At 46.4% G+C, this 26296-nt stretch overlaps 1 protein-coding gene across 3 annotated transcripts in view; it reads left to right on the top strand.

Moving 5' to 3' along the window:
• Positions 1 to 231: 231 nt before the first annotated feature.
• Positions 232 to 26296, top strand: part of MAMDC2 (MAM domain containing 2) — a 142837-nt gene continuing 116772 nt past the window's right edge. For all 3 annotated transcript variants that reach the window (XM_044265925.1, XM_044265926.1, XM_044265927.1), the window contains exons 1-2: positions 232 to 319; positions 676 to 789. In XM_044265925.1, the coding sequence (XP_044121860.1) occupies positions 286 to 319; positions 676 to 789 (148 nt within the window). In that variant the 5' untranslated portion in view covers positions 232 to 285. The remainder of the gene's footprint in view (positions 320 to 675; positions 790 to 26296) is intronic.

The following is a 26296-nucleotide window of genomic DNA, read 5'->3' as shown; positions in this document are numbered from 1 at the left end:
TCTCCTTCCCGCCCAGCCCCATCCTCCCCGGGACCAGCTGTGCGCCGAGCCGGCTTCACTCGGGACGCTCTCTGACCCGCAGCCCGCGCTCCAGTCAAGCACCCCCAGCTTTCTGCGCAGCTTCCCGAGCCGCTTCGCCAAGTTGGGCAGCTCCAAGTGCACGCTCAGCCTCTCGACTTCTCCCTCCCCGGGTCCCCGGCGTCCCCGCTCCGGTACCGGAGCCGCGGGTCCCAGCGGGCTGGCAGCTTGCACCCCTTTCCGGTCGTCCTTCCCTGAAGCGCGACCATGCTGCTAAGCGCCGTCCTCCTGGCGATGCAAGGTAAGTGCAAGGACCCAGGGGGACCCCCGGGGGGCGCCCTCGTGACCCGCTCCCGCAGCCCCCATGCCCGGGGCTCCCTGTCCTGGGCCGGGCCATCCGAGGGTGCCTCCGGGAACTTTTCGATAGCCGTACCCCCTTCCTGAGCCTGGGGTGGCAATGGGGGTGGTCGTAGGGCTGTGCATTGGCAGCGCCAGGGAGGGGAAGGGGGTAGTAATGCCTCCTTCTCCAGCCATTCCCGCCTGCATGCCTCTCACTTTAACGTAGGGCCTCCTCCCCCCACCCCCGCCCCGGGCGCCCCGAGTTGGTGCAGATGCTCCCAGCCCTATCCCGAACTGAAATTCGTCTTGTGCTCGCAGCCCTGCAGCTTGCTGGTGCTCTGGACCTGCCCGCCGGGTCCTGCGCCTTTGAAGAAAACACCTGTGGCTTTGACTCGGTATACGCGTTCCTGCCCTGGATTTTAAACGAGGAAGGTAAGGGGGCTCCCGGGCACACGGGCCTCGGAGGTGAACTTTCTTCCTTGCTGGTTGGCCTTTTCTCAAGGGCAATGTTATCTTGGAGTTAAATCCCCTCTGGAGGAAAAGCGTGAGTCATGGATCCTCCTTCCAGCCCTCAACTGCGCTGCACACATGGCCAGGGAGGACAGGGAGGGGGGCCCAGGGCGTCCTTTGTTTACCTGACCTGCGGGGCGGGGGCGGAGAAGCTCTGAGAATGTCTGCCCTCCCCCACCCCCAGCACTTCGGGGAGAAAGGGGACGCTGCTACTGATTGTCACCCACCAGCTGCGTGCAGAGGGCCTGTCACCAGCCCCTCTTCTTACTCAGTAGAATCTTCAGGAGCTGGGCAAGTCCCATGGGGGCTAGTCTTCACCCCACACTGCAGAAGGGGTTCCCAGTTCTGAGAACGACCTGAGTGCTAAGCCCTCGTGTTTGTGTCACGCCTAAGTGTGCTAAGTGTGACTGCATCCTCTTGCTGCCCGTGTATCTGTCATCCAGCACTTGGCAAAAGAGGAAACCAAGTCCGTGACTGTGCGCCTGAGGTCACTGGGCTGGCGGGTGTTGGTCACTGTCTCACCACTACATACTGTTTGGGTTCTGGTGACAATTTAAATGTGGGTCTTTAGAAGTTTCTTCTTACCCTTCATTATATGGGGAAAAAAAAAACAAGCAGTTCTCAGCGCCCAACAGCAAGTCCAGGGAGCCCCTTCTTTCCTTTCCCTCACTCTGTGTTTTTAGAAGCTTGGTGCCCCAGGCCATTTGGGCTGGGGAATAGCCTTTTAAAAATGCTGTAGCTTAAAGGAGCTTGGCTAACCTCCTTCCATTCCGAGCTGTCCTCAGTTCCCAAGGCATCCCAGCCGGCTCCCTGGAGGAGGGCGGAGCCCAGAACCCCGGCTCAGCGTGGAGGACCTCTCACCAGTCTGCTCTGCCCCACACTTGTGTTGGGCTGCGTGTGCACTAGCTTCTCGGCCCCTCACATGTGGGTGACGGTAGCCCCATTTACAAAGGAGGGCATCACAGTCTCAGAATGTCTGAATGTCTGGCCCCTGACACACAGTGGCACTCAGCCGCTGGCTCGGGGCTGCCTGGCTAAGGGGAAGCCATGGGCAGGGTCGAGCTCAGTAGCAGCCTTATTGCCAACAGTTGCCAGGTCTTTCCTATGGACAGTTTTCTTGGGGAACGCTGGGGGGAAAGCGGTTCCTGATTTATTATCTGAGGGATCCCTACCCTGCCGATGGCCTTAGGAAGGTCCCTATCATCTTGCCACCCCCAGTCTTTCCCTGCTTCTGCTGTGGGTGAAGCATTTTGAGAGACCACCCCCCACGGGTCGTGGGGCGGGCTTCGGAGAGCGTTATTCTCTAGCCCTGTGCTTGGCAGACTCAAGCCACTTGGGAGTTACCTGGTGTTTGAGTTAAAGACACAGGTTGTTGGGAGTGTCACATTCTGTGGGTCTGGGATGGGACCTGAGAATGCGCATTTCAAACCAGTCCCTACCTGTGGCTGCTGCTGCTGGTCCAGAGACCGTGTTTGAGAACCACTGACCACAGTGCACATTCACACACACACACACACACACACACATCCCCCAGCGCTAGGGGACCTGAGCAGGGCTGGACTTAGGGGACCCTGAGAGTGAAAACCTCCTTTAATCTTACTGCCTACACACCTCTCCTGCCTCACCCTGGTCCTGGCCCCAAAGAAAGAAAATCAACATCACCCTTCATCCAGGAGTCTCAGTCTCTGAGCCCCCACCCCCCAGCATGGTGGCACTCCCAGGCTGCTCCTGGGTCAGGGGACGTGCCACAGCCCGCCCAAGCTCCCTGCCTTCCAGACTTCCAGACTTCCAGACCCACAGGAAGCGCTGGGCTGCACCTCTGCCCCAGAGTGGCAGTTAACCAGTGCCCCTTCTGGGAAAACAGGAAGATGATTGTAGGAAAAGGTGATTATGGCTTAATATTATAATGGGAGCACTGTTGCTTTCCTTTTTGCTTGCTTTCTAACTTCTAACGGCCACTGCTTTCTGGCTCAGGATCAGGACTACTGGCTTGGCTGGGGAAAGTTAATTCATTCTTTGAGCACTCCAGGCAGAAGAGGCCGAGTTGGTCTCGGTCCCTCTCATACAGTGTTTTTCAAAGGCCAGAACTTGGATATAAGCAAGTGCCCTCCAGAGGGGCAGTGTGGTGTGTGCTAGCAGCTCTGGGTGCGTGCTGAGAGGCCAACACGAAGAATTTCCGTTATAAACCCATTTCCACGTTGGTAAATTAAAGATGATGAAATCATCATAGGCGGCAGGCAGTGGGGCAAGCTGTTCCCCAGCTTCTCTACACATTTCCCTCACCTTGCTGCAGAGACCTTCCAAAACTGGTTCCGTCCTCCTCTGTGTGTCGGATCCACCGTAGAAAGTTGTAGGTTTCAGAGACTTTTGCTCACGAGTATTGGAATACAGATGGCACTTTCTCTGTTAGGTTAACATGCCCGTGGAGAGAACAATGCTACAGCCCAGTGCAGGGACTTAAGTAGGGGAACAGACCTGCAAATTAGAATTTCATCACAAGAAAATCAAATCTGGGGGTAGTTACATAGGTCCCCTTCTTGAAAGGTCTCCTCAGCTGCCCCAAATTATATTTGAGGTCCGCTTCTTGGCTTATGCAGAGTATCAGGTCTCTAACAATCTCCAGTTTCAATTCCAGTGTCTGTAGTTTACAGCCATCTTGAAATACGCTTGATCTCCACTGGACACAGGATGGCTGAGCTGCGACCATGGCGTTTGCTTAGGCTGTGTAGCAGAGTGGAGGGCGCCCCCAGAAACAGGGGGTGAGAGGTGACTGGGAACAGCAACCCAGCCCCTTCTACTTTCTAGATTTGCCAACAGTGGCCCAGTTGAATATTTTATCTCCTCTGATTTGTCATGGGAAGTGAGATTATGTTAGACTCAAATTTGAATTCACTTCTAAATTTTAGGATTGAATGAAGTCCGGGAAACAAGAGGTCCATTGAAACCCATGAAAATCTTCTTTATTCTTTCATTCATCCTCAGAAAAACCCTTGTTTGTCCATTCACAGTTCAGAGACTATGGGAAGCCCTTTGGGCAGTAGTCCTCAGGTGAGATCAAGACTGTGGGTTCCATTTCCCCAGTGCCAGCTGTGGGGGCAGAGGCCCTTGGGCTGAGAACTCTTGGAGCCCATTAAGTTGACCTTATAGTGCAAGAGTCACCATCAGATGAGTCATCGGGCAACTTGGCTCCTCTCTTTAAGTTTTGGACACCTTGGCCTGGCATCTTCAACCTGACTCTATATGGAAACTGTTGGAAGAAGCGAGGAAGGGAGGGAGGTAAAAACCCAATGCAGGTAGTAGTCTTTAATTGGCAGCTTGGCACACGAAAGCCACCTGGAAGAGGAAGATAAATACAGAAACGTGTCCGGTGACTGGGCAGGAACCAAGGACATTCAAAACACTTGTGGTAGAGAATGTGGCTTTTTGTACAACGGTGGGGGCTGGGGTTTGAGAAATTGCCTAATACTGAAGAGTCCGGATGGTATTTGTACCTTGGAGCGAGTGATGCTATCTGAGGCAGGAAGGCTGGCTATGAGGTTTGGCACAATGAGGGGGTGAAGTGGGGGACATGGTGGAGAGTGCTGAAATCACATAGATATGTCTTTCTGAACCCCCTTTCTTTATCCAAACCCATTCCTTCTCTCTCGAAGACACTTTTGGTTACTTGGCCACCTGAGTTTTGGTTCTGTGCTCTGTCTTGAAACTGGTATTTCAGCGAGAGCCAAAAGGCTGGCTGGGATCCCAAGTGGCCTTCCTGGAAGAGGGGGAACAGTCTTCCCTACTTGTGAATTATAGCTCCTTTCCTGGCTCTGGGGGATTGATCGCCTTAGCATCCCACCATGACGTCACAAGTTCATCAGGTCGTTCCTGCCCGCGTGGCCGGCCTGGACCTGCATTGCTTCTGCACATTGGTCTCCCGGTGCTCTCTAAGGAGAAACACACCCCTCTGTTGTGTAGAGACTGGGGAGCAGCACTAACCTGGTCATGTCAATGTCATGTCAACCCTTGCATGTCAACCCCAGCGAATGGCTGAAGATACTCCTGCAGTATCCCAGGCCATTCCCGGGGGCTGTCCTGGCTCTTGCTTTCAGGTTGACCAGAGCTCTCATGGGCTGAGCCTGAGCCCAGTTTAGCTCTGCCCTGGCCCTCCCTGGGATACTAGATCCTAGAACTGGGCTTTGGAAGTGGTTCAGTGCAAACTCCTCATTTTACGGAGGAGCACATGGGGGCCCAGACAGGCTGGCAGTCATGGTCATGAACCAAGGCAGTGCAGCCTGGGGCAGGGCCTTGTGTGTGGCTCTCCTCTTAGCCTTTGCTCCAGCTTTGCTGCCCCTCTCCTAACATCCCTGTCTCCATGGGTCCTGGACCCTGAGGCTTTGCTGTATTAATTATAAAATGTTGGAAAGTCTCTATCAGAGAATTAATTATATTTCATACATATGGTAGAAAACGAATTCCAAAGGTACATTCTTTGGGCCTACCAAACCCACAGTCCACGATGTTTTACACCATACTGCGTATTGACTCACTCTTTCAGATGTGTCAGTATCCTACCTGCCTACAATCTTTAGCATATAGAAAAGGGCCTGGCACATAGTAGAAGCTCAATAAATATTTGTTGAATGGATGAGTTTGCTGTATCTAGTATTGGATGATTAAAAAGCCCTTATCCATTTTCATGTGTGCTTCTGGTTCATTCTGCCCCCTTAGATAAGTATCTGTCTGATGGGTGGCATCAAGTCTTTAGAAGACCCCTAGCCAAATGGATCTCCCATCCCCTAAGCTTTTGGGCTGGGCCCTACCCCTTGGCCTCCATATCAATCAGTTTGGGTTCTTGGGTTCTCTTACCTTGCCCCTCCACTTGGGATTTAACCTCCCTGGGCTGGTTATATCTGCCTACTCCTCCATGCCTTGATTGACTTCTTTGGACAGAGGCTCTGTCTGGCCAACCCCCTTCCTGTCAAAGCCAACAATGCATCTGGGTTTTTCCCTACTCAAATTAGAGTCACGCAATAGGAAGTGGCTACCCTGCTCCTGCCCTCATCCCCCACAAGGCACCTAAGGAGTTTTAGGATGCTTCCCTTCTCATCATTGTGCAAGTCAGCTGTGGTTACCATATGTTGGGAGAAAAAATTTGATAATAATTTTGATTATGAGTTGCCCACAAGAAAATGCAGACTGCCTAGTGTGGCACTCAAAGCCTCTCGTGATTTGCCCCAAATTATAAATCTGCTCTTTCCTCCCATGAATCCCCAATGTGCTGTTCATCATCATGCCATTTACTTTCTTGCCTTTTGCTCTATCTGCACTGTTCTTCACATCCGTATTCTGCTTTTGATTCCCTGCTCCATCCGGGCCTATCGAAATCCTACCCTTACCCATGCCTGAAGGTCCAGCTCTTTCTTGAAACATTCCCTGAGTTTCTCTGGCAGATGAACATCTCCCTTCCCCTGGCCCTCTTCACTCCCCACCATGTGTCTCCTCATTAACAATTCCTTGTCAGGTCCCCACGCCTTCACTTGGCCAGGGTGTTATGTCTTTGAGAGCAGGGATCACATCCTCCCCACAATACCTGACAAACAGCTTGTGCTATCAGCAAACACTTAGAATTTAATCAATCTCTAAAACCCTTATTGAGATTGATAGGAGAGTAACAGGGGGAGAGAGAGAACCTTTGACATTTTCCCCTGTAGTAAAAGAGGTTGTGTTAATACTCCTTCCTGCCATAGGACTTCAAAGACTTTTGGAAGCTAGTGTTGTCATTTCCAAGTATAACGGGGAAGCAGTGTCTCAGCTTGCCTGACCTACAGGTGGTCTGTTCCATCTCGGACATTCCAAGGAACAAATCACCCTTGGATCATTGGCTCATCAGGGCTACCTGAGTCCTTGATCCTCTGCCATCACAAACAAACACAATGCAACCTTGGGAGGGAGGCTGCTTGGTCTGTAAAGTACTTTTAGCAAAAGATTATCAGACTTCGAGCTAGCTTTTGGAAGCTGTTTTTTTCTAAGGAACTCAAGTGTAAACCTCCAGCAGTAGATGGATAAAAGCAGGTAGAGATATTTGTCTGCTCTTAGACAAAGCCCTTGCATATGGCTGTTGCTAATGAGAAAACCAAAGGATTGAGCTTGTGATTGATTTGGTGAGATCTGTCAGAATATTTGTCTTCTCTACTTTGTCTGAATGTTATTTGTGTTTGGAGGGGATTCTGAGGCTAAGAATAAGACAATAAAATAAAATGTACTATAACTTCAGAGTATCATGAATGAATCATACGTTTTACAGAAAACTCATCTAAGGATATTCATTCTACTAATGCACATTTGAGTAACTAAAATCCATCAGGAATTATATTAGTAGTTGGTGTACATAGAGGACTGGGAATACATACATGGTCGTGGTCATGGTCCCTGCCCTTGGCAGCCATAGACCCATAGGAGGGAACACAAATCTATAATTATGGTAGAGAGCAAACGGAATTATACATTAGCCAAGTATCTTCACTGCAAAGAGGCTAGGTTGGCTATTTAAACAAAAAAGGAATTTATTGGAAGGTTACTGGCTTTCTGAATCATCAGGAAGTCTAGAGAGCTCTGTTTGGACAAGAATAAAGAGATACAAAGTGTAGTCCAAGACCCTTCTGGAGGAACCATTTATGTGACTTCGTTACTCGCCTGCTGGACCTGCCTGTCCTCTGGAGTGTGAGTACTGATGCGGCCAGCTGTCCAGTCTAGTAGCTGTGAGGAGAACTGATTTGAGGGAAATAAGATTGGCAATGGGGAGGCTGATTGGGGGACAGGCCAGTGGTCCAGCTGAGAGATGATGAGGGCTTGAAGTGGGACCGTGGTAGTAAGAATGAAAGGGAGTAAATTAAACACCAGAAAGGAGACTCAGTTGGCAGGACTTGATGATTGAGGAGGCTGGGAATGATGAGTCAGAGGGAGAGTGACTCCTGGCTTCGGGTTGGGCTGCTGTTTGGCCGTGCCTATAGTTGAGGGATTTCAAGAGTGGTATCACAGTAGGGCAGGAGATGTGTTCCATTCTGAGTTGCATGGGAAACACCCAGGTGGAGGTCACTGATGCCAGAATTGGAAGGTCAGGTACAGTCTGGGCAGGACTGCGGGAGAAGACAATGGTTGAAACCTTGAGCAGGAGTAAGATCACCCAAGGTGAAAGTACAAAGCGGTTAACAACAGCAGGCTGAGGGCGGGGCCTAAACTCGCTGTGAGGATTAGCCATCTGAAGGGGGTGGTGGAAGGGGAGGCACAGGGGGAATCAGGCACATGTGAAGAGAATTAGGGAAGTACCGTCACAAAGGCCGAAGCAGTTGGGGGTTTCAGAAGGAGCATGTGACCAACGGGGCCCAGGGCAGCCCTGAGGTGTGTGTCGCAAAATACTTTGACCTAAAATACTTTGTCTGTTGAAATCAACATATTCATGGAGTTTCCATGCAAAGAGGAGGACAGGACCAGAACACCGTGGTGGAAGTGTGAAGGGGAAATGCCGAGAGCAGGGAAATCTCAGCAAAGAAATTTGGGTGTTCTCCCTTTCTTAGAGGGAAGTTCAACCAGACCTACTGAGAAATGTGAGATGAAAGGTTTTTGTGTTTTGTTTTGTTTTGTTTTGAGTTTGCTTATGGAATGAGAGGAAAGGACCAGTAAGAAAGACATTTCTGGAGAGAAGCAGGGTGGGGAGACATCCTCACTAGCCCTGTGTTAGACTCAATTCCAACTTTGACAATTCAGAAATGTTGAGAAGGTGGAAATCTCCAGACCCATGCTACCCAAGAGCCCTCCACCCAATGGCTCAGGAACACTTGAGGTCAACTTCAAAATGTGTAAAGTTTTTTTTCTACTGTAAATGCAGAGGATGTAGGAGCTTGGGCTGAATCTGTGGGATTTATAATGCATCCTGGAATGTACTTATTAAAACACAAAAGCAATCCTTTTATAAGTGATAGGGGAGTCTTTGGTTATAAGGGAATTTTAACAGCATCTCATATTCGCTTTGTGTTATAAGAGTGGTTCCTGTTGAGCAGTGTGGCATGAAATCTATTGGAATAGTTAACATGGTAGCTCCCTACATAGCCCGGCTCTGTGATCTGCAGGTAGCAGTTCATGGTGCCTGCCAAGGACGTTTGTTGGCCTTATCTCTGACCTTCACAACAATCCTGAGGGTGGATATTGTCCTTTATAACCACATTGTCTGCAGATGAGAAGGAGTGAGGTACAGAGAAATTAGGGTCACAGGCCCAGGGAAACCCAGTTGGAGAATCAAGATATGGAACCCAGCCTACCTGGCTCTGAAGACTTGAGCTTCTCTTGGCCATGGGCTCCCTCCTATCAGAGGTGGTGCCTTTGTACATGCAGAGGTCAAGGCCAAGGAGGACAGACTTGCAAGATGCATACTTTTCTAGAGCTAGTGGAAGACCTGTGCAAATAGTGGCGATGTCCCAGCATCCCAGCTCCGGGGGTCCTGGTCTCAGCTACCTCTTGTGCCCCTGCCTTGTGGTGGTGAGCCTTTGGCATCAAACAGGCATCAAGCAGAGAGATGAGGAGATGGGATTTTACTTCTTTTTTCCATAGCAGATGAGAGTTTACTTTTGGAACCATTTTAAGGATTCTCTTCTCAGTCCTCAGCGTAATCTTGGCAGAGAACGTCAGGAAAAATTTATAGCTTGACCTAAAATACTTTGGCCGTCTTAAGGAGTACTCAACTTCGGATTCATCCATCCCTACAGGGAAGAAATTGAAAGAGTACAGATAAATGTGTTTTTGAAAGCCAGTTGCCCTGCCAGACGAGCCAGTTGGTACGTACTTGTTCTATGACTCTTAACAGAATGGCAGTGTTGCTGTATGGTGGTGTGATAGAGAACTTAGCTCTGTGCTAAGAAAAATTTCCATTCCTTATTTGAAACACTTTTGCTTCACTGCCAAGGAGAACCAAAGTGTTATTTGGGGCCACGCTTATAATGAAGATGACTTTAATATGTTTTAACTTCACAGAGACACTACCTTCTTTGCTTACTAATATTTTATGACTAAGACCATCTTGTCTGAAACTATAACTGAAGATTTCTTTTTTTTTAAGCTTCAACAGGTTTCTTCTATGTTTGTGACTTTATTAAAAATGGATAATAAACTAGAGCATTTTCTTTTGATGGGTGCTAGGACCATGCATGAGTCCATTTTAAAGTACAAGCTTTGCAGAAGCCCTTTGGCTTTCCATTACAAATCCCGAATCTGAAATCACACTGTTGTCCCTGAAGACTATTTCTCTTTTCCACAAGTTCTGATGAGGACAATGTGAGTTAAACATGAGTATCTTGTTTTGTTTTGTTTTCTAAAGAATCAACACTGAAGAACAGACCCTTTGAGACCCTTTGGAACTCACATTTGATACTTAGGAATAACTGGGGGAAAAAATCCAAATATATCCTATGTTATATATTAGTTCTGCAGATTTCATCTTTGTTGTCAACAAACTACATATACACGGTTCTCTACTAAATGTTGTATAATAAAATAGAAATGATGTTGGAGATAACCTATCTAAACATGCATAGTATTGACATGAAGTATGATTCATTTTTAATTTGGGGCTTGTGGACTAGGACTTCTTTGCTTTCCATATATATATATATATGTATTATATATGTATATATATATATATATATATGTATATATGTATATGTATATGTATATGTATATATTATATATGTATATATATATATATATATATGAAGCATATATATGGGTGCTGAATTTAAAGGGGAACTCAGGCAGTTGTAAAGCATAAACCGTAGGCTTTTAGAGCATCCCCCATCTAAGAAGCATATCAATAATTACCAACAATGTCATGTTCAAGTTTGAGCCAGGGGGCCCTCTTGTCTGTCAAGTATGCTATTAAGCATCTTTTGAGACAGGATGAAGGTGACCTGTTCATGTAGCAGCTGAAAGTGGAGAGCTCAGTTGCTAAGAAAGTTTCTCTGTCCCTCCGAATATCCGTCAAGCCTCTGCCTCCCCACAAACACAGCTGCTCCCACTAAAAATTGCTGGAAGATAGAACAGGGTGCAAATGGCTTATATTTTTAATCGACTCCGTTCATTTGTCGTCTTGGTTATCAGGAAGTCATTCATAATTTTGTGACTATGTCCCTGTCATGAAATAAGTTGAGACACATTTATGAGGGACAGCTTGCAGAGCGTAATATTAGCCTAGGAGTCTAAGAATTCTTAGAAAATTAATAAGTCTTGGAAAAACAGTACTCACTGTTTTTCTGTTCAAATGGGCAGTGAATCACGGTCATGCACAAAAGATGCTGCATTTGAGCCTCCAGTGATTTAAGAACTTTTCCTGGTAGACATCTGATGAAGGAAAAGGACTGCAGAGTGAACGGCAAGGACTCAGTGTTCCAGTGTCCTTTGAGTCTCTCCATCACCAACCCATGGGTGCACTCCAGAGTGACTTGCCATCAATGTACTAACCCTTAGCCAGAAGCTGAGGATGGTGCCTGCCACATATTATTTAAATCTTTTAAGAATGGACACATCAGTGATCTTGTTTTATTGTTATCCTTAGATCTCATTTCAGAGTATTTAAAAAAAAAAAACCAACAAAAAATCCTCATAGACCAAAGTGGTATTTGAAAGCATTACTGAGCACCGGGTGATTGTGTTGGCCAAGAAATCTAGTAGAAAAATGAATAACAGCAATTATTTTATGTAACATTTATTGAGCAATTATTATATGCCAAACAATGTGCTGGATGCCTGCATGGGTAATCTCACTGAATTTTTACAATGACCCAATGAGGAAGATACTCATGACAAACAAAGTGGGTTTGTAGATTTTTGTTTACATTCCAAAGTCATAGAGCAAGGAATTGATGAAGTCAGGACGCTCACCTCCATTTGTCTCCAAAGACTAAGAAAATAACCACTCTGCTATTTTACTTTTCTTTTCCTACTCTCTCTTGGTCTGATGTCTTAAAGAGACATCTCTATCTAAAGAGATAGAAATGATAATAGTAGTTATAATAATAGCTAACTCTTATGGAGGAATTCTCTCATGTATTTACTGTTCTATATGTTTGATGTTATTCACTGATTTAATTCTCTCAACACCTCAGTGAGTTGAGCCTTATCTTGACCGTCGTTTTAGGGTTGAAGAAAGTGAGGCAAATTGAAGTCACGTAAATTACAGGTCACAGAGTTCCTGGGTTGCAGGGCCATTTTTTGTAACAGATTTTCTGGTTCCCATCTATGTTCTGTGAAGGAGACAGCAGTTATATATTTATTCGTTTTCACTACATTGTGAGGCTAGAAACCTTTCTACTTAAGTTCTGATATGAATGACCAAGGGAACTAAGTAAGGACATTATTTCTTCTAGAATCTTCCATACACAAGGGCCCTGCCACCAAATACATGCTAATTTGAGGAAATACAAAATTAATCTTTTTCTTTAGAAATGGCACAGGGCCCTGGTACAGCAGAACTCCTGTCTGGTTCCAAGTTCTAAATGAGATTACTTTGGGAACTCCTCTGAGAATCTCCCACTTACAGCATCCCCACGGCTGCCCGGCATTCTCTGGACAAATTCCAGCAGAACTTGTGTTTCTTGATAACCTTATTGGTCTTGTTTTGAAAATGAGTCAAATATCTTATGCAAAAAAAAAAAAAAAAAAAAAAGGAGAGAGAGAGAGAGAAGCAAAGAAAATGTAGTATTTGCCTGGTTGGGGTTTACAAAAGACATTAGGGACTCACATTGGTAAAGATGTAAGCAGGAGACACCATACAAATTGAATGTCAGTGAAACCCTTGGGATAAAGGCAGATGGTGAGCTCATCTCTCTCTGTCTGCTCATTCTATAATGGGTGATGTCTGTTGACCTGAGGGATAGGAACACACATCTCTCATTTAATTCTAACAACAACCCAGTGACAAAGAGACTGTTAACAGCCAAGACACTGTGGGTCAGAGAGTTTGTTTTAACTTTTCCAAAGTCTGTTCTGTGGGATGTAAACACGTGTTTTAAGACACCACCGTATAATGAGAGTCTATGGCCTATTATTCAGAGTGAGTCCTTTAGCTTTATTTTATTCATTTGGCATTTGTCTACCTGCACTAGGTGCTTGCCTTCCAGATACCACTAGAAGAAATAAGATACACGAACAATAACTATCTCATGTGTTGCTCAGTCTAGAGCATGACCAGGAAAACGTAAACGACCCGAGGAATTCAGAGGTTAACAAGAGCTGGCAAGGATGACATCATGTAGGTAAGAGGAGGTGACAGATGGTTTCCTGGAGCCTGAGGGAGCTGTGATCAGTCCCCTTCACTGCTCTCTGGACTCCGCAACCTGGCACTTTGGGCAAGAACTGAACCGTTGACAAAACTTTCTCGCTTAGCCAAAGAAAGGCATGCTTTTCGGTCTTGAGCTTTGACTAAATAAAAACAGGATCCTGAGTAGCCAACAGTCAAAGCACAGCCCTAGACCAACGATCCTGTATCTGTCTAGTAAAATGCAAGGGCCTGACAGACACCATGCTGAGTGGGTTGGTATTCAACTCTGAAGTGATCAGTCACTTACTTCTGCAGAGCCATGAGACTATGGTATGGAAATTACTTATCAGTCAGAAGCTCGGCCAGGGTATAGGAATAATGACCATTGGTTACTATGTCACAGGCACCACACCCATATTATCTCTGAACCAAACTCGTTACAACTTTGTATGATTTCTGAGGCTCACTGTGTAAGTGGCGAGGTTATTCAGCCTGCCCAAGGTCACACAGCCAGAGCAAAGATCGGTTGGATCCAGGTCTGTGTGCTCCCAAGCCAGTGCCTCCCTGTTCTGCTGGGTGCCCTCTAAGAGTAACTAGAATTCCAATCTCTCATATGAGGCTGACTGTGACCAACTTTTTACCCAAGCCAGCCTCTTCACCTCTGTCTTTGCCAGATGCGGCTCACCTGCTCACTTTTGCCATCATCCATATGAAATATTTCTCCCAAACTCCCTTGAGGCTGAGGATTTGTGTCCCCAGAACCTGGTCTCAGGATGATAGACATTTAGTAAAAGCCTGTTGAACTCTACTCCCCCCATCTTCCTCCCTCAATTCCTGTTCATCTCATCTAGCATCATGCTGGCCCCTTGTTTCTTCTCACTGGCCCTCAGTCTTCCATGACTTGCTCTTCCAAGCCTCAGGCTAGATGTTCCTCATTCATTCAGGGGACTGAGGGCCATTATCACAACACTGATGCCATGTCCCACTGCCTAAGCCAGCTTCCGTAAAGTAGAAAGAAAGAGAAAGCTCCCACCACTATATTCAGCTCTTCTGGTCCTCAAAACTTGAAGGGTAGATTTCTTCACCCTTTCCCCAAGAACCAGCAATGAGCTCACGGCTCTGTTAGCTGGAAGAGATGCTAATGAGGCTAAGATCAAAGCCATGTCCCTGTGAAGCCTTCCTTGTCTCACCCAGTACCCAATTCTCAAGCTCCGTTTACTGGAGCCCAGGACATGATTCATGGTAAATGAAGTAGGTGAGGATGTGTGGTACCCTCTTCCCTAGACCTTCACCTAGCTGTCTCCTGCTTGTCATCCCAGCCTCAGCTGAAACGTTGCCTCCTTCCCTGAGCACCCTATCTCAAGTTTGACCCCTCACAGTCACTACCACTTTGTCTGATTTTAATTCTCACTAGAGCACATTAGCTCTTTGATATTTTTCTTGTGTATTTCATTGTGTGTATATTGTCTGTCAACTGTTAAACTGCCAGCTGTGTGGAGAACAAGGAGCCTGTCCTGCATGTGTCCCTTTGGATTCTCCCATGGTCAGCAATGTCTGCTGCCTGAAAGGCACTCAATAAATATTTAATGGTTGGATAAACAAATCTTAGTCAGTGTGAAGATGCTGCCTTAGAAATGTATGAAGGCCAAATGTATGAAGGACTGTTAAGTGAAAAGAGATACCAGATGAGCCTAAGCATCACATTCCCCATAAGTGATGTGTTTTCCTCAAGGACATGTTTAGGCAGATGCGTCCGACAGGAAAGGTGAATTTTTCAGTTATTCATGCTTTGGTTCCGCTGTGATGGAGAGCTACCAGCTTTCCCGTTGTCTGCGGCTTTGAGGGAGTGTCTTCTGGGAGATCGGAGATACATTAGCAGACATGGGATGGTATTTTCTTCTTTTGACAAGTGTAGAAAGCACTTCCTGCAACAAAGAAAGGATAGAGAACATTTAGAAATGAAATTCTAAGTCTCTGCCCAAACAGGAGTAAGAAGGTGTGAGTGTATGCGTGTGAAGCGTAAATCCTTCACTGGTCTCTGATCTGAGAGTGATTTTCCAGAAAACTGGCTATTTCCTCCTGCTACTGGTTGGGCGTGGATTATTCAAACGCTTGTCTCAATCTTCTTCTCTTCTGCTGAGATAAGCCAAGCTGCTCCCTGAAATCCGTCATGGTGATCAAACTCCAGATCACACGGAAAACGTCCTCCCATATCACAGATTTTTTTTTTTTTTTGTATACCATGCGAGTGACACAGGTCTAGTGTGGACCTCTTGAAGAAGTTTGAAAAGAAGCTTCTAGATCATGGATATGACTGTCTGGCCATAGTCCTCATGCATCCTTGTGAAAATACACGTAACATTGCATTTCCGTAGCCTTCTCTCTCTAGAGGTATGTGATGGCCAGTGTCGTAACCAAGACTTTAAATCTGTGTTTCCAAAGTCCACTAGACCCACAGTTGCCATTTTTTCGGGAGTCCCTGTGTGGGTGACATGTGTTGCTTTGTCTCATTACACAACCACCCTCTGAAGTGGAGGGCATTCCCTCCGGGTCACAGATGAGGAGACGGCTCTCTCATGGTGAAGTGGTTTGCCTGGTGTCACCCAGCTGGACATGGCAGAGCGGGGGCAGCAAGGCTCGGTGCGAGGTCCGTCCTGCCCAACCACTCTCGATGCACCGTCACTGTATTGTTTCGAAACTTCTCTTAAAGCGCTCACTGCTCTTCAGCTTGATTGGCCTTATTTTAGAACGTGTGTTTCCCCTCCTGTTATACTGTGGTTCTAGATGTTTAGCCTCCACGTCTCTTCCTTCTTTGGATCCCCTGTGTGCCCTCGCAGAGTGCTCCCCACATCATCCACCAGGGCCTGGCGTCAGGCTGGGGCTAGTGAGGCCCCCCTGCCTAGTGTGCAGAAGTCAAGAAAATATCATAAAAAGCCACTCATCTAGAGACATAATATTTATTATTTTATAAATTTTATATTATATAAACATAAATTACTATATATAAAAATATATATATTATTTTATTTGTGCTAAAACCTTTTTTTAGCTTTTTGCCCCCCTTCCCCCATTCTCCCTGCCCTGCCCCCAGCCTCTGGTAACCACGAATCTGTTCTCTGTATCCGTGAGCTTGTTGTTTGGTTCTTTTTTAGAAGTGCAGTCACATGGTATTTGTCTTTCTCTGTCCGACTTGTTTCCCGTAATGTGCTTGCGTTCCATCCATGTTGTTGCAAATGGCAAGATTTCATTCTCTTTTGTGGCTGAATAATATTTCATTGTGTGCGTGTAGGGAGTGTATGTGTGTGTGTGTGTATACCATAATTCGTATATATACACACATATGTACATAAATAATATTTTGTGTATGTATTTATATACATACATCATAATTCCTTTATTTATTCATTAATTGTTGGGCACTTGGGTTGTTTTCATATCTTGGCTATTATAAATAATGCTCTAATAAGCATAGGGGTGCAGATAAGTTGTTGAGTTAGTCTTTTTGCTTTCTTTGGATAAATACCCAGAAGTGGAAATACTGGATCGCAGGGTATTTCTATTTTCAATTTTTGGGGGAACCTCCATTCCGTTCTCCACGGTGGCTCCACCAACATTCATTCCCATCAACGGTGCTCCCTTCGCTCCACACCCTCGCCAACACTTGTTCTCACAGGTGTGAGGTGATGCCTCATTGTGGTCTTGATTTGCATTTCCCTGATGATTAATGACATTGAGCATCTTTTTACGTACCTGTTGGCTATCTGTCCATTTTTAGGAAAATGCCTATTTTAAAAACATATAGAAGTAATGCAAAAATTCCATGGTGAACAAAATATCAAAATTCTAAATAAAGGTAGTCTTCGCCTGCACTTGGACTTTCTTGCCTGATCCCAGCCCTGTAGGACCAGTTAAAACATGCTGAGCAGATGGACTATAGATTTGGTGTGTGGCTCACGTAAGCTAAATCTGCCATTAATGATCCAGTGAAATGCTGCTTTTCAGAGCTCATTGATGAATCAGATGGACTAAAGCTCTTGTCCTTTCTTGCTGTCAGTCCGTCTGTGAAGGTGTTGATTCAGCTGTGCTGGTCACGCCGCAGCCCCCCTACCCCAAGCCTGGAAGAGCCACCAGAGTCCAGCTTCCCTATCAGCCTCAACAGCGGTCTCCCCACCAGGGACAGTTTTCTTAGATGCTCAGCTCTAAATTTAAAACTGCCCTTGGTTGTCCAAGAGTCTAAGGTTCCTGGAATTGCTCTTTCATTTTGTTATTTTCTCCCCCTTCCTTAGTTTTGTTGTTTCCAGAAATCAGAATAGTTGTTTTGAAAAGACAGGCTAGAAGATATATTAATCTGTGTCTATGTGTATAGATACCTCCTTGCTGTCCCCACCGGGGCAAGGTAGCTAACAAGAAGCCAAGCAAATATTTGTGAACCTATTAATTAGATTCTGGGAGATGAACTATGGGAAGAAGAAGGGTTTGATTTTGAGCGTGCTATATTTATATCTGAGGTCACCATTATGTTTCACAGCCAACAAAAATCTCTATGCCCAACAAAAAGATCGGCAGGTCAGATTTACTTCTATTTCAGCTAAGCCCGTTTTTCCATGCTGTTTTCAATCTGTGTATTGGGACATGGAAGACTTAGCCAGATGAGGAATATGTTACGTGGAGGACAGTCGCATTGTCACCCACAGGAGCAAGGAGACAGGAGTCCCGGGTCTGAGTGTGTCCTGGGCAGCTTCTCTTCTTGGCAGACGGGCTCTTTTATAGAATAGTCACCCCTTCCGGGGGAACTTTCATCTCTCTCTGAAGACAAAGACACGTCTCTCCAAAGTCAACAGAATTAAAATGTTGAAAATGAACTTCAGGTCCACAGTGGTCAGACGGACTAGAAACTGAACCTTCAGGGACCCCCCCTGCCTTGGTGCCATGCCAGTGAGGCACTGGGCAGAGGAGACTCTCTTTCTTACAGGTGTGGCCTCCGGTGGAGAGAGAGCAGAGAGAGGAGCAGAGAGGGAGGGAGAAGAAGGGGGGAGAGAATCCCAACCACACTCCACGCTGAGCAAGATGCGGGGCTCGATCTCATGACCCCAACCCAGATCATGACCTGAGCCCAAACCAGGAGGCGGACGCTTCACCGACCGAACTCCTAGGTGCCCAGGCGTGGCCTTCTTATCTGGGGCACAGACATTGCTGCTCTGGGCCTAGACTGTTGAAAAGAGGGAGCAATTTCCGTCAGAATAATCTTTCCTGCTGCTTGGGTACTTCGGAATTTTCAGTAAGACCGGACTTTTCATTCATTCAGCAAGAATCTACCCTACATCCACCAGGGGCTGGGGATTCAGCAGTAAGCAGAATAGTCTTCTGTCTCCCTTGGAGCCTGTATTCTGGTGGGGAGAGCTGGAGGTAAATGGTACAACAAACGGCAGTATGATGTGGCACATGGTCGAAGTGTTTATGGTGAGAAATGGACAGGGTGAGGGTGGCGCCTTGGGCTCAGGTGGGCAGGAAGGACGTCTCCGGAAAGGACGTGTTTGACCCAGGCCTGCAGTGAGAGGGAGTGAGTGCAGCACATGCTGCGCTTGGGGAGCAGCTGGGAGGTCCGTGTAGCTGCAGCTGGGTGAGGGAGAGGCCCTGAGGTCCCGCAGGACCCCCGGGGGCCAGACTGCATCAGCCAAGGGCAGGCCATGGGAAGCCCCTGGAGGCTTTGAGCAAGTAATAAGCTGATACACATTTTGTTATGTAAATGTCACTCTGACTTCAAGTGGAGAAGGGCTAGTGCTTTGATTCTGGGAATCTAGAAGCTAGGCATTACCCTGCTTTTGTAGAGCTTATAATTTGGTGTGGGGAGTTTAGTGATGGGCACATAAAGAAGTCAAGTCAATTCGGGTCTATTATGAATAAAATGAAAGGATGATAGGAAAGCAGGAGGGATGGGACTATGTATTGCAGTGAATGGTTAGGAGACGTTTTCTAGAGGGGTGGTATTGGACTGAGAATAGAACAAGGAGGAAGGGCAGGCATGCACCAGTGAGGCAGGGTGGGCAGTATACTGGGGGATGGGCTGCAGTGCAAAGGCCCTGAGGTAGGGTGAGCTGCATGAGGTGGAAGGACACCAAGAAGGCCAGTATGGCCAGAGCACAAGGAACTGAGATGAGAGATCAAGAGGTAGTCAGGGAGGTGCCTAGGTGGCTTAGTTGGTTAAGCGACTGCCTTCGGCTCAGGTCATGATCTCAGGGTTCTAGGATTGAACCCTGCTTTGGGCTCCCTGCTCAGCGGGGAGCCTGCTTCTCCTTCTCCCACTCCCCTCTCATGCTCTCTCTCTCTCTCTCTCTTAAGTAAATAAATAAAATCTTTAAAAAAAAAAAAAAAAGAGGTAGGCAGGGCCAGACCCTGGAGAGACATTCAGGCCATGGTGAAGAATGTAGATTTTAATCTAGTTGAAATGGGCAGCCATTGAAGGGATTTAAGTATGAATTCTATTCCAAGAGGATCCCTCTGCTGCTTTGTGGGGAATAAATTTGTAGTGAGAATGGATGTTAGGAAGCCAACCTTTGTAGTAATGTAGCTGAGAGAAAACCATGGTTTTGATTCTGTTAGAGGCTGTGGAGAGAATGGGTTTGAGATCTATTTTGGAGATAAGCCAACAGGATTCATTAACACAGTGGATGTGGGAAGTAGGGGGAATCAAGGATGATTTCTGGGTCACTGGCATAAGCACGTGGATGGATGGGATCCCATTTTGTACAGATGAAGAAGAATGAAAGAGGCACAGGTGGGAGAGAGCCGTAATGGAGGTAGAGGAAATCAGGAGTTCTGATATGGACATGGGACATTTGAGGCCTTTTATGGAGTTTTATTTTATTTTAAACATTTCCTTTCTTTATTAGAGAGAGAGAAAGAGAGAAAGACCACAACTGGGGGGAATGGCAGTGGCAGAAGCAGACTCCCCACTGAGCAGGGAGCCCAAAGCAGGGCTCCATCCTAGAACCCTGGGATCATGACCTGAGCCAAAGGCAGACGCTTAGCCGTCTGCCCCCCTTTTATGGAGTTTGAAATGCAAATGTCCAGTAGATTATTTGATATGGGTATCTAGAGTTTGGAGTAAAGCCCTAAATTTGGGAATTATCAGCATGCAACTCGTATTTAATGCCCAGGACTGGATAATATTAAAAAAAAAAAAAAAAGAGGAGAAGGAGGGTAGAGGACCAAAGTGGTATTCCAGGATGCAAGGTGGAGACATAGAAAAGATGCCAACCCGGAGGACTGAGAAGAGGTGGGCAGGTCGGTAGAAGGCAAGTCAAGACAAAGGGATCTGTAAAAGCCAAAGGAGGAGAGTGTCTCCAGGCAGGAGTGTCCAACTGTGTTGAATGTAGCTGAGTTCTTGAAGACAAAGAGGAATCAGTGGATTGGCCAACTGGAAGGTTTTTGGAGACTTTGGCAAGGGCCGACCAAGTAGAACTGAGGATAGCAGTTTTGAGCAGTGTCCCTTTGGCCAAGGGAGTGAAGTTTCATGACCTCTCTGTGAAGTCATTTGTGAATTTCTGTGTCTTGAAGGACAGAGAAATATACTGATCTCTTCCACTGCTGAGCACACTGAAAATGGCGGCATTCTCTGGCATAGGATTGCCAGAGTTCTTAGTGTCCTCTGGTTCACTGAACAACAAAGCAGAGTCTATTTCTTCACTTGTATTTATTACCCCCCCCCCGCAACTTTTCTTTTGCCTGTTGCTTTTGAAATATTTGGAAACGTGGAATGGCCCAGATAGAGGGATCTTAGTCATCCCTTTATTCTGTGGGTAAAGAAACAGAAACCTGGAATAGTAAATTAGCAAAGGCAGGCTAGAATCCAAGAATCTTTGAATTACATCATATTTAGGCTTTATGATACTTCTAATTCATCCTCTCCCCAAGAGCTCCCAGCTGAAGATTAGGAGTGTGATCCCAAACAGCTTGAAGTAAAGAAATTCTGCCTCCAAGACTGCTTCTGATCTTAGATTATACCTGTAAAATGGAATCAGCATCATCATTTAGGTCATGTTTTCGATTTGCAGAAGACGCTATTGAGGAAGGTCTGAAAAACTTTCCATGTCCTGTGTCTGCAGCACAGACACCACTGTGGTTCTCTCCTGTGTGCTCAGATCCAATGTCCAACAGGTGTCTGGGCAGCTGCTGACCCTCACTGCCATGGCCATGCAATGAAACCTCTTTGCTTTACATGCTTCAGAACGAAGTTGCCCATGCCCCAAGCCTCAGCGAGCTTAGAGTGCGCAGAGGCAAAAACTGTACATTGAGCTAACGAGTAGAAAATTCAGAGGTGTTTGATCTGACAGGTGCTCACGTAACCCTCAGGGCCAGTCACTGGCTGACCCTCACGGTCTTTACATGAGTTTATTATCTAAAGGTAAGATCCTTCGCAGCAGTAGATGAATGAGTAAGGAAACGTGATACGAGCACACACGTATGCACACAATGGAATATTACACAGCCACAAAAAAGGATGAGATGGTGCCTTTGAGACAACGTGGATGGACCTAGAGGGTATTATGTTAAATGAAATAAGTCAGACAAAGAAAGACGTATACTGTATGACTCCACTCATAAATGGAATCTAAAAATCCGAATGAACTAAGCAAAGTCAGAGCTGTAAATACAGAGAACAAACTGGTGGTTGCCAGAGGAGAGGGAGCTGGAATATTGGGCACAACAGGGGAAGGGGAGCAGGAGATACAGGCCCCCAGTTTGGAAGTGAGTAAGTCACAGGAATAAAAGGCAGAGAAGGATACAGTCGGTGAGATTGTAACTGTGTTGTAATGGGGCAGATGAGCATAATGTATGAACCTGTCAATTTGCTGTGTTGTACACCTGAAAAAAACCCCCACTTACTATAAAGAAAAAAAAAGAGAGGATCTTTCAATTTGATGATGAACGTGGGAAAGTCAAGTAGGAGATGCGGCTCTTTTGTGTAACTTAAGAAAATCACATCGTTTTTGAGGAGGGCTCCTCCTGAGACCCTCTCGGTGGCTGTCGCAGGCCTGCCTGGCCACGAGGCTCACCAGCATGCTGTCGCCGGAGCAACAGCGTCCTGCCCAGAAGACAGATCTGGGGACCAGGCCTCAACCTATCCCAGCCCCACCCATGGTCGGCCAGTGTGAAGCAGACACATATGGTCTTAGACCAGATCTTTACAACAAATCTTATTTAAAACATCTTTAAAATGAGGAAAATTCCCATAAAGGATGCTGTGAAGTTTCACGTGAGCTGCTGTGAGTGGATGCACGTTATAAACCGAAAAGCCCGTACAACTGTGAGCTGTTAGAAGACTTATGAAGAGAATCAGGAGCCAAGTTCAGCCTGACAGTTTGCAGTCTTAAAAGTATGAAAGACTATAGGGCCACCTGGGTGGCTCAGTTGGTTAAGCATCAGACTCTTGATTGCAATTCAGGTCAGGATCTCAGGGTCCTGAGATCGAGCCCCGAGCTGGGCTTCACGCTCAGCCGGGAGTCCGCTTGAGATTCTCTCTCTCTCCCTCTGCCTCTCTCCACCCTCCCCACATGTGCGCTTGTGCACTCTCTCTCTCTCAAATGAATAAATAAATTATTGTTTTAAAAAGTGTGAAAGACTATAAAAGTAGGGAAAATATTTATTTTAGTTAACTTGTGAATCAGGCAAAGGTCTGTTTTATGAATAGACAAGACACATATCCTATCTCCTGAAAGAAACAATAATGACTCTGCATCTGGGGCAGCCTGTATTCCAAGGCATTGCAGCCGGGGGACAAGAAAAGCTGGATTTATTGTGATCTTTGCTGTGGGGATGCAGGAGATGGGCCGGGTAGGATTCAGCCATGATGGAGACAGGATCCCCTCTCTTGGAGGATTACAAGCCAATAGGGGGCAGGAGGCAAATACCAAATCCCAGAACAGAATGTGATGTTTGCAATAGGACAGACATAAGGGTTTCATGAAATCCAAAGAATAAAGGGGTTTTATTTGGGAAAAGAGGGCAGTAGAGGAAGTTTCTTGAAGCAGAGTTTATCGTTTGCGGCCATCGATGGGTAGGAATCTGCAAGTGGGGTAAGGCAAGCCAGGTGCAAGACAAAGGCTCACACATAGGTTTGGGCCAGTTTGTTCCTGTAAGATTGTCTTTGTCATTGGAGCAAAGGTCCATGTTTAAGAATGACCACAGTCGGGGCGCCTGGGTGGCTCAGTGGGTTCAAGCCTCTTCCTTCGGCTCAGGTCATGATCCCAGAGTCCTGGAATCAAGCCCCGCATCGGGCTCTCTGCTCAGTGGGGAGCCTGCTTTCCCCTGCCCCCCCCCACCTGCCTCTCTGCCTACTTGTGATCTCTGTCAAATAATTTTTTTTAAAAAATTTAAAAAAAAAGAATGACCATAATCAACATTTATTGAGTGCTTACTGCATATCAAGCACTGTCCTAAAAGACACTGAGTGTATTTCCTCAGATGATGATCATAATGACCACGTAGGACAGATGCCGTTGAGGTCACTGTGCGGAGGAGCAAAGTGGGACGCAGACAGGAGGGGTCGGTTGCCCAAAGTCCCCCAGCTCGTAAGCGGCTGAGGCGGGAGTTGAATTCCAACCCTTTCATTCAAGAGTGCACACTTTGTGGACGGCTGCCTTCCCAGGGATCTAAGAGGTGAGAGGCTGAGAGAATAAAGGTGACAAGCCATGGGGGGCTTTATACTGATCACCAGTTTTTTTAAGTTAAATATTTAATTTAATATATATTGGAAAAATTGATATTTAGCATATTAGAACCTTGATCAGGGACATTTTTACTTAACATGCTGCTGCATTTTTCAAAGTGTGTCAAATTAAGTAAATGTATTGGAAAAAAAAAACGAATAGTGCAGTTGTTAAACAAAGATTTGTCAAAAACCGTGAAGTTAGCCTTTGAATGCCTAAAGTTGGACAGGGCATTGGATGGGCTATGGAAAGCCAGGAATTTTTGCCAGAAAAGAGGGGGGATGTTCAGATCCAATCTAGGAAAATTAATCCCTTCTCAACATTTAGGATCCAGCAGAGGGGCCAGCAGTGAGATATGTGGAGTCCCGTTTTAGTGGTCTGTAGGCATCTGTATTCAACCACGAAAACCGACGTTCAGGTCTTTCCAACAGGGGGATTTGGTGGAGAATAGGTGTAGGTTATGTAGATGATGGAAGAACCAAGCTAGAGTGGGTACATCGAGGCAGCCCAGGAATCTGCTTCTCCCCTTGGCTGGAGAGATAAAGAGAAGAGGTCTTGTTGGAGCCGAGGTGTTAAGGTCACTGGCAAAAGCTGGAACTGCGCTAGAGCCAGGGGGCCAGGGAACCAGGGGGCCATGCTGGAGCTACACAGGGGACATCAGGAAAGGCAGGGAAGGACCCCGCTGCTGCCTCCTGCCTCCTGTGCCTCTCTTTGGCTCAGCCTCACTTGGGAAAAGCAGCCCTCTGCAATACAGAGCAGGGGAAGGGGTAGAGCAAAATTTCAGATATGAACCAAAGATGCTCGGGCCCAGTGCTGGGGCTGTAGCCCTCCTCTTCAGAAAGTAATTTTGGAAGAGCCAATGGAACCAGGAGGCAGAGGGAGCCTTCTAGAGACATCTACAGACAGAATGGGTAGGATCTGGTAATCGCTTGGAGGGGACAGGGCATGACAGAAAGACTGTGTGTGACCGAGAAGGAAAGATAAGCTGAAGTAAACCCTAGATTCAGCCTTTGGTTTTGGGTCTCCTGGATATGGCTTTTCTCTTTTTCCACAGATTTTCTGTCCTCAGCGTGGCATTTCATTCCCACACTGGAAGAATCTGTATTCTTGTTGCTCCTCTGTGCATGTGTGTTTTTTTCTTCCCCCGTTACTGCAGTTGTTATTGGTCAAGGTAAAGACCCATATCATTACTGAAAGTAATTACATGTATCATACCCGCAGGCATTTTTTAACGTTTTTCCAGTCACAGCACAACTTTCTTGTGTAGCTTGGCTAATGTATGCTAACATAAGCCCAAGGATCCTCAATGTTCTTGTGGGTCAAATGGCCAGGGCTTGTCTTTGTAAACATCTCATAGATGATGAGGTCAAAAGCAAATTGTGAATTTACCGGCCTTCTGGTAATTTGTTTAGAATAGGATGCCTGACAAGTTTTAAAAGTCAAAGCTACTTTGTTCCAAGTGGCCAGCAGAGGCTAAAAATACACCCAAAGCTGTGCTTCAAGGGAGAAAAGTGTGAAGGTTTCCAGCTCTGGAGATGGGGAACTTTTTGAAGATGAACACATTTAGCATTAATGCCAGTCCACACGGTGGCACCTGGGAGGGAACTGCTTTGCTTTCGGGAACTTTTTGTTCCTGAAGGATTACAGGAAAAGTTGGAGTGGAATTTCAGCCAAAAACATTTGTTATTTTGGTTGTTCTCCCCTTGTTTCCTAGGCCATCATTTTCATGTCAGCATGATCTTGGCCAAAAAATAATTTATCCCTCTTAACATTTCCCTCAACTAAGAACAGCATTCTTAATGTGCCTTTTGGAAGCCTTGTCTGACAGCTCTGGTACCCCTCTCCGAGGGAGGTTCATTCAAAAGGCGGGGGGAGCTGAACTTTGGAAAGAATTGTAGGGTGAGTGAGGGCTGCTGGTAGTTTGTGTTTTCATTATGTATTCCTAGAGAAAGGAATTCCATTTGGGAGATCCACCAAAACCCAGATCCTTTCTTGACCCGTGACCCCTCAGTTTCTTGGGGTTCCTGAGAAACGTGCCTGTCCAAAGCAGTCATGGGGCCGGCTGCTTCTTGGGATGGAAGAAAGTAATGTTGAGTCTCATTCTGTGGAAGAGTAGGCCTGGGTCTTCTTTCCCACCATGGGCACGTGGAAGAAAGAGAAGAAAGACTAAACCCATGTGGGCTTATGGACTGCTAAAAATAGAAAGTGTGGCCCAGTCACTATCATCAATTTGAGGAGTTGCCTCCCCACCTCCCTTTTATTGACAGTGGAGTTTCTCTCTCTTTTTTTAAATTATTTTTACCTTTTTAGTAAGTAAGGTAAGGGGAGGGAGTTTGAGCCTTCAGCTCTAAAAAACCCCCCACACTGCTAGTGCAGTATGAATAGTTAGAGTATTGAGCAATATCCAGGACTTGAGCCACTGGAAATATAGAAT

Source organism: Neovison vison, chromosome 9 (assembly GCF_020171115.1).
Source record: "Neovison vison isolate M4711 chromosome 9, ASM_NN_V1, whole genome shotgun sequence".
NCBI classification, from domain to species: Eukaryota; Metazoa; Chordata; class Mammalia; order Carnivora; family Mustelidae; genus Neogale; species Neogale vison.
This window is presented reverse-complemented; position numbering and strand designations above follow the sequence as displayed.